Below are 14,211 nucleotides of genomic sequence, written 5' to 3'. Positions count from 1 at the left end.
ACCACGGCCACACAACCGTAAACGGCAATCTCCTTCAGTCACTTTAAGTCCGGTGTTTTGTGTTGTACGAGGATAGCTTGCTGACCCAGTCAATACGCTATTCATTTCGATCTCTTTCTCTTTATATTACTCCGAAGCTCCCCCACACTTTCCCGGCCCAGTGCCCAGACACCATGCCCGTAGATCTGTCGCTCTACCTGGTCACGGATTCGACCCCAGCCATTCTCAAGGGGCGAGATTTATGCACAGTGGTAGAGAGTGCTTTGCAAGGAGGTGGGTTGTATCCAGTCTTCCTATAAATTATCCAACTAACCCTCACTGCAGGCGTGACCGTGGTGCAATACCGGGACAAAACGAACGACACTGGTCTCCAGGTGGAAACTGCCCGGAAACTACACCAAGTGACCAAGAAATACAATGTGCCTCTTTTGATCAATGACCGGGTCGATGTGGCTCTTGCCATTGGTGCCGAGGGCGTGCATCTAGGTCAAGATGATATGAGTTCGTTGCTACGATTCCACAAATATATATCTATATCTATATATATGTACTAATGTCGGATATAGACTTCACCGAAGCAAAGAAGCTTCTTCCCGAGAATGCCATTATTGGTATCAGTACATCCACGGTCGAGGAGGCAAAAAGGGCTGTTGCAGATGGCGCCGACTATATCGGAATTGGTACCATGTTTGCCACCCCCACGTAAGCCCGCATGTCTAGTATCCCACCATTCAGCAACAGGCGCTAAGCATTCATAGAAAAACCAATACCAAGTCAGTTATCGGGACGGCAGGTACTCAAGTCATCCTAGATGCCATCAAGGATTCCGCCATCGGCACTGTTTCAATCGGCGGCATCAACCACTCCAATGTGCAGCGAGTGCTCTATCAGTCTCAGTCACCAAAGAAAGCACTAGATGGAGTGGCCATTGTCAGCGCTATCGTGGGAGCCGATAACCCCAAAGCATCTGCTGAGCAATTCGTCGAGCTCATCCGAACCCCTCCTCGGTTTGCGCAGGCTTCCAGTCCTCCTCGCCCTAACGAGGCCGAGGTCTTGTTGAATGGGGTGCCCCAAATCATCCGTAAGATGGTAGAGGTGCATCCCCTCGTACACAACATGATCAATTTCGTTGTGTCGAACTTTGTGGCCAACGTTGCCCTTTCTATGTCAGTCTATTCCATCTAGCCGAGCCATTTTCCATGCTAACCATTCTATAGTGGCGCATCTCCCATCATGTCTCCGTATGGCGATGAAGCCACGGACTTGTGTAAGTTTGATGGCGCCCTTCTGATCAACATGGGTACATTGACTAGCGAGAGTGTTCCAAACTACCTAAAAGCCATCAAGGCATACAATGAGAGGGGCAACCCAGTGGTCTACGACCCAGTCGGTGCAGCTGCGACACACATTCGCCGCAACGCAGTGACTCAGCTCATGGCCGGGGGTTACTTTGATCTGATTAAGGGTAACGAGGGCGAGATTCGCCAAGTTTGGGGCAGCAGCGCTGTTGAGCAGCGTGGTGTCGACAGTGGACCGAGTACCCTTGACAGCAATCAAAAAGCCACCTTGGCTCGGGATCTAGCTCGCCGGGAGCGTATGTACACCCGAGAGAATCTATCTATGGATACTATCCTCTAACTTGACATAGGAAACGTTGTGCTATTGACCGGAGCAACAGACTACCTCAGCGATGGCGAGCGGGTCATTGCCGTCGAGAACGGCCACCCATACCTAGGCCAAGTGACCGGAGTATGCAACCTCTCCAAACCCCGCTTTATAATAGTATATAGCTAACATGAATTGACAGACCGGCTGTGCCATCGGCACAATCTCAGGTTGTTTCTTGGCTGCCCACCGCTCCGACAGACTCCTCGCGGTTCTGTCTGGAATTCTCATGTACGAGATCGCAGCGGAGAATGCAGCGGCCAAAGAGTATGTTCGTGGCCCAGGCAGCTTCGTCCCGGCCTTCGTCGACGAGCTTTACGCTATCCGCACAGCGGCGGCAAACGGTGATGACAGCTGGTTTGCGGGTAGGGCCAAGGTGCATGAGGTGAAGCTATAGATGTTTAGATTAGTAGACGAGCGATGTGTATATATTAATGCAATTTGTTGACTAGAATTGATTGAAGGCTACAATAAACATCAAAGATATAAGCATATGAGCATATGAAGTATACCAGACCGTCTTCCCTCGGCTGCTTCCCCGCATCTCCGACTTCTCCGATTCCCCGCGTTTTCCCGCCAATTCATCTTTTCTTAGACTTCTTTTATACGTACATCCTACCAGAACCTGTCCATCCTCACATACAAACTACGTAACTATCGCAATCATGGCTACTCCCGCGCGTGCATCTCGAATTCGTAAGAAACCCATGATTCTCACAATGCAAGTCACTAACATCAAACCAGGCAATCCCGCACTCTTGTATGCCAAACCCAGCGTCAAAAGAACCTAGATAGGCCCAGAACCAGGACTAACAGCCATCCTACCACAGCATCTGCGACATCCAAGACAAATTCCGCACCGGAATCTACGAATTCCCCAAACTGTACGAATCCCATATCCCCAAACCAATAAAAACCAAAAAGCCAACCAACCAAACAGCGTCTCAACAACAGAAAAAATGCTCCGCGCAGCCTCAACCCTTCAAATCCCCGTGTACATTACAACTCAAAACCGCGCCAAGCTCGGTAACACCGTACCAGAACTCCAACAACACCTGAACGGCGCACACATCCGAGCCGACGTAGATAAAACCCTCTTCTCAATGATAACCCCAGAGATCGAGAAGAAACTCCCCGCTCCAGGCTCGACGCCCCTCGACGTGATAATCGTCGGAATCGAGACGCACATCTGCGTGACGCAGACGACGCTCGATCTCCTCGAGCGCGGTCATCGTGTTTACATCCTCGTTGATGGCGTTAGTAGTATTAACCCCGAGGAGAGGGGTATTGCGCTTGCTAGATTGAGGGATGCTGGGGCTGTTGTTACGAGTAGTGAGAGTGTGCTTTTTGAGATTCTGGGTGATGCTTCGCATGAGGCGTTCCGGGCTGTTAGTGGACTTGTTAAGGAGACGAAGGAGAGTACGAAGGGGGCTTTGGGGGCTTTTTCCAAGATTTGATTTGATGGGTCTTGGTACTTGACTTTCTATACTAGAGGTTCTAGGAGAAAATGCATTGTGATATATGGCTACATCATATGTAGACGGTTTGGTTCTTTTAAAATTCGGAGGATTTCGGTATCCTAGCCATATATCCAGCTTCACACCGGCAGATTCAGCTGCACGCGCGAGCGAAGATGGCACTTTCCATTGTCCTCATTGGAAAAGCTCGTCTATTCTGGGATCAAGGGCTATTTCAAATGAGTGTATGTTCATTGTGTGTAAATGCGGAAGATGCGTTCTCTTATGCTGAATCAGATCAAGCCAAAGTAATTGATGGAGATCATAAATCGAGTCATCATATGGAAGGGTCACCGAGATGATATGTTTCTGGAGACTTCGGTCTTTCTCAAGACTCCGATTTAGCTGTTGCAGCGGAAGCCTCTCCGTGATGACCCTGTTTTGTGCCCGTTTGTAGGTAGCCAACGATGAGGAGAATCACTTCAACTGGAAGATCCAACAGACGTGTCATGGTTCTTTGCTCTTTCTGGGTCTGGATCAACTCCAGGAATTTTGATAGTGAAATTGAAACGAAGGCCCAGGAAGAAGGCCACGATGGTAATATTGGCAGACAGACGCTAACATGAGCCCTTTCTTATAACACATTTTGCACTCCAGGCTCCAACCCTCCAGGGAGGCTCTAGGGCTCATATGGACCACTGACCTTCCAAGGTTGGAAGTGAAATGGAATCCTAGATGGTATACTAAGTGAGAGATGGAATCCTAGTTGATGGTCAAGGAAATTTACTGGTAATCATTGTTTTTTCTTTCTTTCTTTTTGCTTAGTAGGCCCTGTCCGTTGCCATAGATTCCGACAATACTGCAAGCTAAAAAAGAAAAAGTGACCGTCGGCAGCCTTGGAACCCAGCGCCTGATCTCATTCTCACTTTTTTCTGATTTCCGAGAGAAATCACAACCCTTCCACATCATGCCGTAAACCGAGATCATTTCAGATCCGGATGTAACCAAACATAAAACCCAAGCCCTAGTCTGTTTCATCTAGGACGAGGTATTGTGGTGGGGAGGGTTAAGCCATCCAAATGCCGATGCACCACCCACGGGGTTCAGCGTACCATGCTGGCCAGACGTAAGCGGCAGAGACGACTTGTCGCCCTGTTCAGTGGTAGCACTGCCAGGAGCCGAGGCCGAAGTTGTGGGGTTCGCTTGACTCGCAGATTTTCCGGTGCGGAAGACTTTCATCTCGCGTTTATCGGCCGGTCTTTTGGTAGTGCTGGTGGATTTCTTAGCATCACGGCGCCATGGGCCGCCCCAAGAAGGCATATCCTCAGTTTTAGTAGGCTCAGAAGTCGCTAGGTTGGCAGCGGCTGGACGGGTTTCAGCTGAAATGTGAGCATGAGCCTGGAGGTTCTGTAGATTTGACTTGTGATGTTCACTGTTCTCGCTACCAGGCAGACGAGTCGATGGGGGCGCAGAGGCCGGCTTTTGCTGAATATTGGCAGGCCGGCCAATGATACCAACGGATGGATTGGCGTGAGTAGGAGGTCCTAGTATGTCTCTAGAATTGGGAGCACCAGGAGAAGTACAAAGAGATTTGAAGACGGAGTCCTTCTCAGGGCGCACAAGGGGGACAGATATACGGTTGTGGTCGTCGTCCACCATGATCAGTTTATCTTGCGAGAACAAAATATCAGCATTGTGTGCACGCATCACATCACTTCCAATGATGATTTGAATTGAATCATCGCTGCCTTCTGTCTCGCGAACCACAAAGCGGATGGTCACGGCAGGGACTTGGTGAGTAGGGGTTCCGGGGCGCGATGAAGATGGATGAATCAGTGCTTCAGGGAGATAGAGGGGGAGCTTGATGTACTGTATATCACAATCGCGCACGATCATGTTCTCCATCCCAAGATTGCGGATCATGGAGAGACCCAGAGTTGAGACGTAAGAGCCGGAGCAAACGGCTGCGTAGAGGAGAGAGCCATTAGTGAAATTATCAGTCAACCAGCACCGAATAATGGACGGGACCGGTCCCAGCAAGAAGAGTCCAGGAGGGGGAATCAAAGGGGATTCGATAGGTATAGTACCATGCAGCCGAGTGGTGCTCAGGCGCAGGCTATTAGTCCGAGCGGAATGGAGTGAGTGACCAGATGAGCTCAATCGTCCATCGGATTGGTGAGAAAAGGTGCGCTCAAGAGGCGGGTGGGTACTCAAACCGCTGCCGGTCCGCAGAGGAAGGTCGTTGCTGGAACGGCTAGCCTGGGCGTTTCCGTGGATAGCACTTTCATCAAAACGGACGCTGTTGGCGCGCGACGCACCCCGTCTAGGCTCCTCCTCGCCTTCAAACCCCACCGCAGAACTAGTCATTGCGGAATGGTGACCTTGGTCGAATCCTTTGAAAGCATCCGGGGGGGAGTGGAAAGTGGGCTCTGGAAGGGATGTCTTGGTAACTGGCGAACTGATGCTGGACGGCAGAGGTGGACTACCTGGAGCGATTGCCCCAACGGAATGCGGAAATGGCGAGACAGAACACCAAGGACTCCTCAGCCGCGCATCGTCCTCTCGGCGACGCTCCAGTTGCGCGAGCCGTTCTCCTTGTTCGTACTGGGCAATGTGGAGCTCCTTCAACTCGTCAAAGACACGCCAAATATCGTCACGGGAAGCAAAGGGATACTGCGCATCCATTTCCGGTCTAGTGATTTGAATTCAAAGGGGGAAAAAAAGAAAGTAAACAAATTGACGCGGGGTAGTTGGAATAGTCCACCCTAGGAACAGGGGCACGAAAGGCGGCACTTGAATTCGACACCTTTTCTCCAATATCCCCTTCCGCCTTCGATCTGTGAGACGGCCCACCGGCCGTCCACCCTATCTTCGAAGGTCAAGTATCCGGAGACCCTATCTGAACATCCAGCAGTAAGTTAAGAGACAATAGACGGTGGTATTGGGACAGATGAAGGAAATCCCCGGCGTTCCAAGATGGTCGGTATTGTAATGAGGGCTTCTTGTTGGATTTTAGGTGATTTGCAGACAACTCCAAATTCACAGAAAGACACGACGAAGTTTTCAGTCACTTAAGAGTATGTGGTGCGCCACGCCCAACTTGCGTTACGGATGATTTGGCAGTCGAAGTGCAAGCTAAGTCGAGCGAAATGGAGGGCAGAGTAACACAATATTGCCGTTATGGCGGCCTTGGAAGGATGGTAATGACGCGAAGGAAAAGGTCTTTAGGTAGCAAACCTAGCAGAGGGATGAAAAGATTGTTATTATTGTGATTGAGCCGCGTAGTTTGGACCGAAGCCATTGTCACTGTGTTAGGCGGTGACGCACAGCGGAGAGTAAAAGGCGGAGAGTAAAGGCGGAGAGTATAAGGCGGAGAGAGGACGATCATAGGCCCAATTGACATAGGGCTAGACCTTGCTTCCACTGACTCCACTACTCCATAAGTTATAACAGTCTATACCTGTATTTCTAATTGTGCTACCTGGTGTTGGTGAAAGGCGGTGCCACGATTATATGGTCTCCATCCGATTTGAATACATAATGATATTATTGATTGTTGACTCATAGATGAGCCTAAGGCTCTGCAGGCTCTGTCACATAGAAAAAGAGTGACGTTTAGTCGGGATATGGGAGGTAATAGGGTATGAATCTTAATGGAATGGAATGGCACGTATCTTTGCCTTGGTATCCTTGGCAACCATATTCAGTAGCTGTTGGCTATGCATGTGGCACAGGTGTGAATTGCACAGCAAACAACCTCATGCCTTCTGCACGGCTGGTTATCTACGATTATACCATTCGCAGGGCCAACAAGGTATTATGAAAAGTGTATGATAATCAGATAATCTACTGAAGAGTTTTGGGATGATAGTGAAAGAAAGTCTTTTGCAAGGAGGAGAGATAAATGAAATCGAGGACTATAAAGACAGTCCATCCGTGGATGTTTTATCAGTCTGCAGGTGACATGGAAGAAGGCTAATGCCTACTAAAAAGCCTATTAATCTGTCAGATAGTCTCATATAGTTAAGTAACCAGCAATAACCATGGCACAAATGCTCAAAACCAAACTGGGGCTTTGTGATATACCTGCTCAGACTAGCTATAGTAGCGAGACTTATCCCTATTAGGAAAATTTGGGGATCCCACTCTACTTAATAATATGCGGCTATAGATGCTTGTCGTATACAACATAGATGAGCTATACCTTTGATTAGGTCGATCTAAGGTATGTTCCCCTAGAAAATGCATAACGTAGATTTATCTTGGATACTTCGAAGCGAAGCTGTCACTATGACTTAAGCTCTAGCTACACACTTGCACATGCCTAATATTCTCGATTGGGAACGTGAATATAATTAAGCAATTATACTTGAAATTGACTATATTCTTACAAGAAAAAGCTGGACAGAAGGTCTTTGGGTCAGGACTCAGGGGGTAGACACTACCTAGCAGAAAGAGAGAGTCATTTAGCAGTTAGCTGACATATTCGTCGAGATTGAGAAGTACGGACAATGGGAGTAATAGGATCGCATATCTCCACGGGTCTTGAACTTGGAAGACAAGGAATTGGAGACACGGAAAAGCAAGACAGAAATATGATGGTTTGTTAGAACTTTTCCAGGGAATTAGGAAGATCCAGTCGCCATGTGACAGACCTGGAGTTCGGTGTGGGTAACTACCTACCTACCTAACTAGTTACCTACCTAGTTACCTAGGTAGGTAATGTTGTTCCCTTCGGGTACTTTCGGCTTCTCTTCCGCATCTACCCGAGTTTTCCCGCCCCACAATTATTCTTATCGGCAATCAACATGGATCCTGATTCGGATTACCCTCCCTCCGATTTATCCTCACCATCGTCCGAAGACAATAAGAAGGACCCTCCAACCATGGATGCTCGTCCAACTGCCAAGGAACTGCTTGGTACGTGCTAAACTTGAGCCAATTCAGCTTCACTCTTCCTCCATTCCCTTTAACTAACGATGTCTCGCGGTAGATCGCGTCGACTATGATATCTCGCAGCTGCTACAGCGATTCGAGAACATCGTCGCCATTGCTGCCAACAAGTTCGACGGCACCAGTCACGTCGATGCTGCTGTGGAAGCTTTTCAAATTGACGTCGAATCCACTGCCTTGGTATGTTGAAATGCGCCCTGATCCCCCCCCGGGTACCTCTACCCTTCCCAGCAAGAATGCAATTGAGCTTCCAAATCCACACCAAAGCACGAGACTGACATTTCGCTTCCTTAGATCCGTGCTGCAGAGGACCTGCTTGCCCTGCACCGCCTTATGAAAGAGCTTTGGCTCTTCGGCAAGCTCGATACCCTCGGCGAAGACGAACGCGACGTCAAGCGTCGCGAAAAGCTGGAGGAGGATGTAGAGGCCATCCAGAAGGCCCTCGACGGAGGACTTCTGATGCCATCGCTCGATGAGCCCGGGACCTCTCACAAGTCAGAGGACACTGAGAAGGGGAAGGGTCCCGAGCAGTCTGACAAGCCCGAGCAATCCGAGAAGTAACGGTACCCTTGGAGGCATCTTGTTCGTTGGCTGTTGAAACTGTTTCGCGCATGATACCCACTTGTTTCCTTAAGTCTGGCGTTCGATCGGTGTTAAGGCGCATTCAGTTTTCCTATGATAATGAATTCAAACCCATTGTTTACGATTAATTTGCTACTTCGCTCACTCAGTTAGCCTAAAGTAATAGCGTAACATTCTCCTTAGTAGCATTGAATCAATCATAACATGAATACCCTCTTGAAGAAAAGTGACACACGTCAAGTCCACCTGCAGCTGTATAGTGCGGGGCGATAAGCAGAAATCGTTATCGGGATTGTGCTCCCCGCGACGCGAACATCCTCCCTCACAACCCTTGGCAAGCATCACCCCCTGTACTTGTGTCTGAATTACCTCGAATTGCAACCCGCAATCACCTCACAAACCAAAATGCCACCTCACAATCCTCACCCCCTCCCCTCCCTCACTCTAATCGTGGCAACGACCCCAATCCGCACCGCGTCGACAACCACAAAAGACGAAATCACGCGCCTAGGCATAGGCCTAAACGGCACGCTCCCATGGCCCCGCATAAAGACAGATATGTCATTCTTCGCTCGCGTGACATCCCGGCCACCGAGCCAAGGCACGACAAACGCAATCATCATGGGCCGCAAGACGTACGACTCCGTGCCCGCTTCGCTGCGCCCGCTCGCGAAGCGAATCAACGTTGTGATCACGCGTGACACGTCCGGTTCTGTTCGCGAGAGCGTCGCTACGGAATTAGGGAATATGAAAAGAAAGATTGCGACGAAGGCTGCGAAGGCACAGGCTACGAGTGCGGAGAAGGAGGCTTTAGACCCGTCCAAGGAAGCTGTTCCGGCTCCGCCGGTCGACCCGATGACGGATGCGATTGTCACGCCGAGTCTGGGTGCGGCGTTGGAACAGCTGGATTCTGTGTATGGGGCGCAGGGGACGCTTGGCAAGATTTTTGTCATTGGTGGTGCGGAGATTTATAATGCTACGTTGAATATGGGTGCTGAGGAGCTGCGTGGTCGGCCTGTTAGGGTTGTTATGACGAATGTTGTGCGGAAGGGGGCTGTGGATGCGCCTGCTTCGTTTGAGTGTGATACGTTCTTCCCGTTGGATGGGCTGCATGAGAAGAACGGGTGGCGGGCTGTTAGCCCTGGGGAGGTTACCGAGTGGGTTGGCGAGGAGGTTGACGAGGAGTGGAAGGGGGATGGGGATGTTGAGGTTCAGATGGTTGGATTTGAAAAATTGACTTAGACATGGGTAGGATATGGACTCTCTATTGATAATTCACTGGTCAAATATGTTCAAACATTCGCACTTCGCGTGCATCTGCCCAGATCAAACCAAAACAGAACAAAAATATGTTCAATAAAACTATACACAGTGCCAATGTTGGTTGAGTGAGCCGAGAGAATAAACAGACATGAAATGAGAGGATATGCAAGGCTATGCAAACAATTGAATCAGAATACCTCGGCAACGCCGGAAAAAAATGCAAATGGAAAAGAGTGAAATGGTCAACCAATATTCACAGCTTAGTCGCTGTTCTCCTTCATGAATTTCACGAAGGCTTTCTTGTGAACCAGGCCGGCATATTTCCCGTCTTGAGTAACGCAGAGGTAACGAAGACCGAGCTTGGCGAAGCATTGGTAGACCAAATCGATAGGGGAATGGATATCAAGAGCAATCGGGGCCTATGAATAAACAAATTAGCATGGGCCAAGATACTGAGAAATGTAACCAAGCTTACAGGGTCAATAAATCGATTGAAATCCACCTGGATAGCATCCTCGTCCTCGTTATCACCGTCATAGACGGCTCTGGAAGTATCCAGAGTCATCAGACATACCGCATTCTCTTCATCATCGCGCAGGGTATCCAGTGCGTACTCGAGATCTGGTGCTGGGATCAGACCGGCTAAAACACCGTCCCGTAGAATGGGAAGTCCGCTATCCAGCTCGCCTGCCATGAGCAGGTGTTCCAGTTTCAAGCGGAGATCCGTGGCTGGTACGAGCGGCGACGCAGAGATATCGATGATACGATTCTTCCGCACTGGTCGAACTATGTCTCCCAGCTCGGCATCAGTGGTAGGTTGAAGTTTGCTATCAAGGAAGGGGTAGGAGTTCATGTCGGTCAAGAGGTCCTGATTTCAATTAGTATAATGTCGTGTCGGATCGCCAAGCCGAGGGCAAGACTTACATATATACTGCGAGGTTCAATGGCATCCGCAGTCCACTTGGCGCAGAGCACCGACAGGGAAAACGGAAGCACATGGTTGAGACTTCCTGTCAATTCGAACAAGATCACAGGTAAAGTGACTGACAGTCGTGTCACGCCACACATGGTCGCTCCAGCGGCAATCAATGCGTATACTCCTGGAGTCACGCATGACTCAATCCCAGCAACGGCAGGGCAAGAGTCGAATAAGAAAAAGGTGGGATGTCTGAGAGCCCAGTACTGGATCAAATGTCCAACAATCCGCCCCATCAAGCCGCCAACAACCATGGATGGCACATATATACCCGCAGGAACTTTGATACCGAACGTAATAATGGTCAGGAAACTCTTGATCACAAACGCCATCAGCAGGTACTGGACTATTTCAAGAATACCGTCTGTGCGAGGACACAGGCCCGTACTTTCCACGTCTGATTCACAAGGAGAAGCTAGCTCAAATAGAAGTTCGGTAACAGGAAGTTTCGTGTACCGATTCCAGAAGCTGATAATGCCCGTAACCAGCGCAACAAGGAAAACTTCAAGCATTGGCCATCGCTTGATGGCTGGAATGCGACGGAATGATCGTGCCCAGAGGCTCGAGGCTTTGATGAAGAGCGCACCAGCGGCGCCTCCCATAATACCGAGAAGGATGAAAATGAAAATCTCGAAGATCTGCCAGTCGGAAAGGTATCGGACTTCAAATAGGACGATCTTACCTGTTCCATAGGGGTTTAGGAACTTGAGGGACAATGTGGCTGCAATACAACAAAAGAACGTCCGGAAAAGGGTCTTGGGTGGGAAATAATAGCTGACTTCTTCCAAGCTGAAGAGGACACCGCCAATCGGAGCACCAAAGGCAACAGCAACACCACTAGCGGCACTGGCACTCAAAACCTCTCGTCGCTTTCCGTCATTTTGGTTATACTTGGCGAACAGACGACAGCAGATATTGCCTACACAGGTGGCGATATGGACGTAGGGGCCTTCTTTGCCCAGGCTCAAACCGGACGAAACACTAAAGATCAAACCAATAGTCTTAATAACCAGTGTCTTCAGTCCCATGTATCCGTGGAGAACAAAACCACTATTAATGACTTTAACTTCTGCCACTCCACTGCCAGCAGCAGAGTAGTAGATCATAGCTGGACGAGACGGAAGATTAGGCAAAGTTCCATGCACTGGACTCGTCTCTGTCTCCGAAAGAGGAGAACCCGAGGCACCGACCCCATTTCCAGATTTTGTACCACGGGAGTCGGCGCCCAGGTTTTCATCAAGCGTGGCAAGGGAAATGGACGAAGGAACGACAGTCTTTGTGAGCAGAGTCAATGCACACGATATGAGGGCCAACGTCACTACCCAAAAGACAAACATGACGAAGTCAACCCACTGGCTTTCTGTATCCGACGGGGAGAATATTCTGGACCAGGGCCGCCATGCATCACAACCAGCCACCCCTTCACAACAGGTCCGTCGATTGCGGAAAACCTGAGTCGTGCAAAATCCTTCTTTCAGGTCAAAGACCGATCCCTCAGTGACATCGACGAAGTAAGCTATGGAGGCTGTGATGCACCCAATAAGCGCGACCAAGATCCATCCTTGCGCGCCGTCGAAGGCCGCCAGCAATCGGCCTCGCACATCCTTTCGCTGGCGGAGTAGGCGAAGTCGTGCTCCATCGGCTATGCTGTCATGCACCCAATCGGTAGAAGTAAATTGATCATACCATGTCCGTTCATCCAAAAATGAAGAGGCGGTAAGATTATCTTTCGCGGACGGAGGAAGGCTAGCAGGTCTGCTATTGCCGTCTATACTCCCCCGCCGACTGAATCGTCTTCCCGTAGAGTTAGCACGGCTATGGTTTCGCGTTCGGCGCAGGCTGCCCGCCGCCAGAAGGTGTCTCAATGATTCGGGGGCGGTACCCGACACCCCGGAAGTGCTGGTGTAAGATCGTCGCGGAGCTCGTCGCCGGATGTCTTGACTGGGACCGAGGAGGCTGGTTGTTTCTGTAACCTCTAAGGGTGGATCGAGAGACTGGTATTCGGTATGCGTTTCGGTGAGGTAGCTTTGAGATCGTCTGTAGGCATTTGGTGAAGGGGGAGCGGTTTGGGCACTGCGTGTGTTTCCGGTGTCTTCTTGCTCGCGCAAGGCAGGCGTGGGCTTTGGAAGGGACCGAGGCATGTCGCCGAGAAGCCTTTATACTTCAATTATATGCAGTGGGGCTTGGCAAGGGTCAGTTTTGGCAGCATTTGGAGATAGACAAGGTGATCCACATCAGACGTAAACATAGGAGATCAAGGAACTTGACTTACTGGTTAACATATCTCTCTTCCCAGGGCTATCTATGTTATTCGGAAAGATGAAAAGGAAAAAAAACCCCAAAGAAAAGAATAAAACAAAGAAACAGAGACGGTGAGCAAAGAGGGTCCGAGTCTTAAGATGAGGTGACCATCACAGATGATCGACTTTACAGCGGGGACGCGTCAGGTGAAAGTCCAATGCTGACCCATCAGCCACTACAGTCATTTTGTCTATCTTTGATATGTTTAATATATTACCTCTCTAACTTGAATGTTCAATGCCCAGCATTTCATGCTGATGATTCGATGGTCAATCTCCAATGTGGCATTCCCTTCTGATCATCCCCGCGTTTTTCCGACGATCAACACCCCCCGAAACAAAGCGTCCCGGGGTATCGCTACAATGATTCAACGTTGTGTGGAATGTATGTTGTACAGTGGCAATTCGACATGATGCAGCCACTTTATCGTAGAAACCTTGTTCATCCTGATCATCCTACGCTCGGGTCAAAATTCCCATCCTTGATAGTATAAGGGGCATACTCTTCTATCTATATCGTGGAGCAGGACATAAGTATACCTGTGTATGCTGTACCCTGTACTCGTGACACCGAAGGCACCGAAGAGCGTCTGTGTTATAGCCCTAGAAGCATCTCCTTGGTTTACGGAGCTAGATTAGAATGTTTAACATTCTTGGGATTTCCATTTTGGGCGTGCATCACCCCGGAGAGATCCTTGTGTCACACACTGTCCAATCCGATCACCATGCGATGATGATCTCTTGGCATAGTTTATGATGTCTACGCCACCGTGTGAGGGACCAGGTGTGTGACTTGAACAAGGCTGTCATGGTAGGGTAAACAGTGCTAGCCTCTTTCGGATGTCTGACATTCTTGATATATAAATATCTCGCAACTATGAGAGAATGAAGTGTGTAAAATCACTGAGCCTTTGTTTAGGTTAAAAAGCTTGAATGTTGCAAATTTCTTTACTTACAAGAATGTTGTAGGGCTGAGCGTTTTGGAGCTTTTCAGAGTGAGAGCTCTACCTAGTAC

At 49.4% G+C, this 14,211-nt stretch overlaps 6 protein-coding genes across 6 annotated transcripts; 4 read left to right on the top strand and 2 right to left on the bottom strand.

Annotated features, from left to right (window-relative positions):
• Window positions 1-173: 173 nt before the first annotated feature.
• N7516_003160 (bifunctional hydroxyethylthiazole kinase/thiamine-phosphate diphosphorylase) lies at window positions 174-2,062 on the top strand (the record flags this gene model as incomplete). Its single annotated transcript, XM_057215880.1, has 7 exons — window positions 174-273; window positions 325-501; window positions 567-702; window positions 759-1,166; window positions 1,218-1,594; window positions 1,649-1,749; window positions 1,808-2,062. 7 exons carry the CDS (start codon window positions 174-176, stop codon window positions 2,060-2,062), a joined length of 1,554 nt encoding a protein of 517 aa, XP_057077763.1.
• A 268-nt stretch (window positions 2,063-2,330) lies between these two features.
• On the top strand, window positions 2,331-3,122 carry N7516_003159 (uncharacterized protein; the record flags this gene model as incomplete). The annotated part of the gene is made up of 4 exons (XM_057215879.1): window positions 2,331-2,361; window positions 2,410-2,425; window positions 2,496-2,549; window positions 2,606-3,122. The coding sequence occupies 4 exons, from the start codon at window positions 2,331-2,333 to the stop codon at window positions 3,120-3,122; spliced, it is 618 nt and encodes a 205-aa protein (XP_057077762.1).
• A 1,038-nt stretch (window positions 3,123-4,160) lies between these two features.
• N7516_003158 (uncharacterized protein) lies at window positions 4,161-5,807 on the bottom strand (the record flags this gene model as incomplete). Its single annotated transcript, XM_057215878.1, has 1 exon — window positions 4,161-5,807. The coding sequence occupies one exon, from the start codon at window positions 5,805-5,807 to the stop codon at window positions 4,161-4,163; it is 1,647 nt and encodes a 548-aa protein (XP_057077761.1).
• A 2,123-nt stretch (window positions 5,808-7,930) lies between these two features.
• On the top strand, window positions 7,931-8,636 carry N7516_003157 (RNA polymerase II mediator complex head subunit MED22; the record flags this gene model as incomplete). Its single annotated transcript, XM_057215877.1, has 3 exons — window positions 7,931-8,042; window positions 8,116-8,255; window positions 8,370-8,636. The coding sequence occupies 3 exons, from the start codon at window positions 7,931-7,933 to the stop codon at window positions 8,634-8,636; spliced, it is 519 nt and encodes a 172-aa protein (XP_057077760.1).
• A 426-nt stretch (window positions 8,637-9,062) lies between these two features.
• Window positions 9,063-9,899, top strand: N7516_003156 (dihydrofolate reductase; the record flags this gene model as incomplete). Its single annotated transcript, XM_057215876.1, has 1 exon — window positions 9,063-9,899. One exon carries the CDS (start codon window positions 9,063-9,065, stop codon window positions 9,897-9,899), a length of 837 nt encoding a protein of 278 aa, XP_057077759.1.
• A 273-nt stretch (window positions 9,900-10,172) lies between these two features.
• N7516_003155 (putative voltage-gated chloride channel (ClcA)) lies at window positions 10,173-13,037 on the bottom strand (the record flags this gene model as incomplete). Its single annotated transcript, XM_057215875.1, has 3 exons — window positions 10,173-10,339; window positions 10,396-10,788; window positions 10,845-13,037. The coding sequence occupies 3 exons, from the start codon at window positions 13,035-13,037 to the stop codon at window positions 10,181-10,183; spliced, it is 2,745 nt and encodes a 914-aa protein (XP_057077758.1). The 3' UTR covers window positions 10,173-10,180.
• Between the last annotated feature and the right edge of the window lie 1,174 nt (window positions 13,038-14,211).

Source organism: Penicillium verrucosum (genome assembly GCF_028828655.1).
Source record: "Penicillium verrucosum strain IBT 35672 chromosome Unknown utg000001l_segment0_segment0, whole genome shotgun sequence".
In the NCBI taxonomy this organism is placed as follows: Eukaryota; Fungi; Ascomycota; class Eurotiomycetes; order Eurotiales; family Aspergillaceae; genus Penicillium; species Penicillium verrucosum.
Note: the sequence above shows the minus strand (reverse complement) of the source record. Positions and strands in the feature narration are given on the sequence as shown.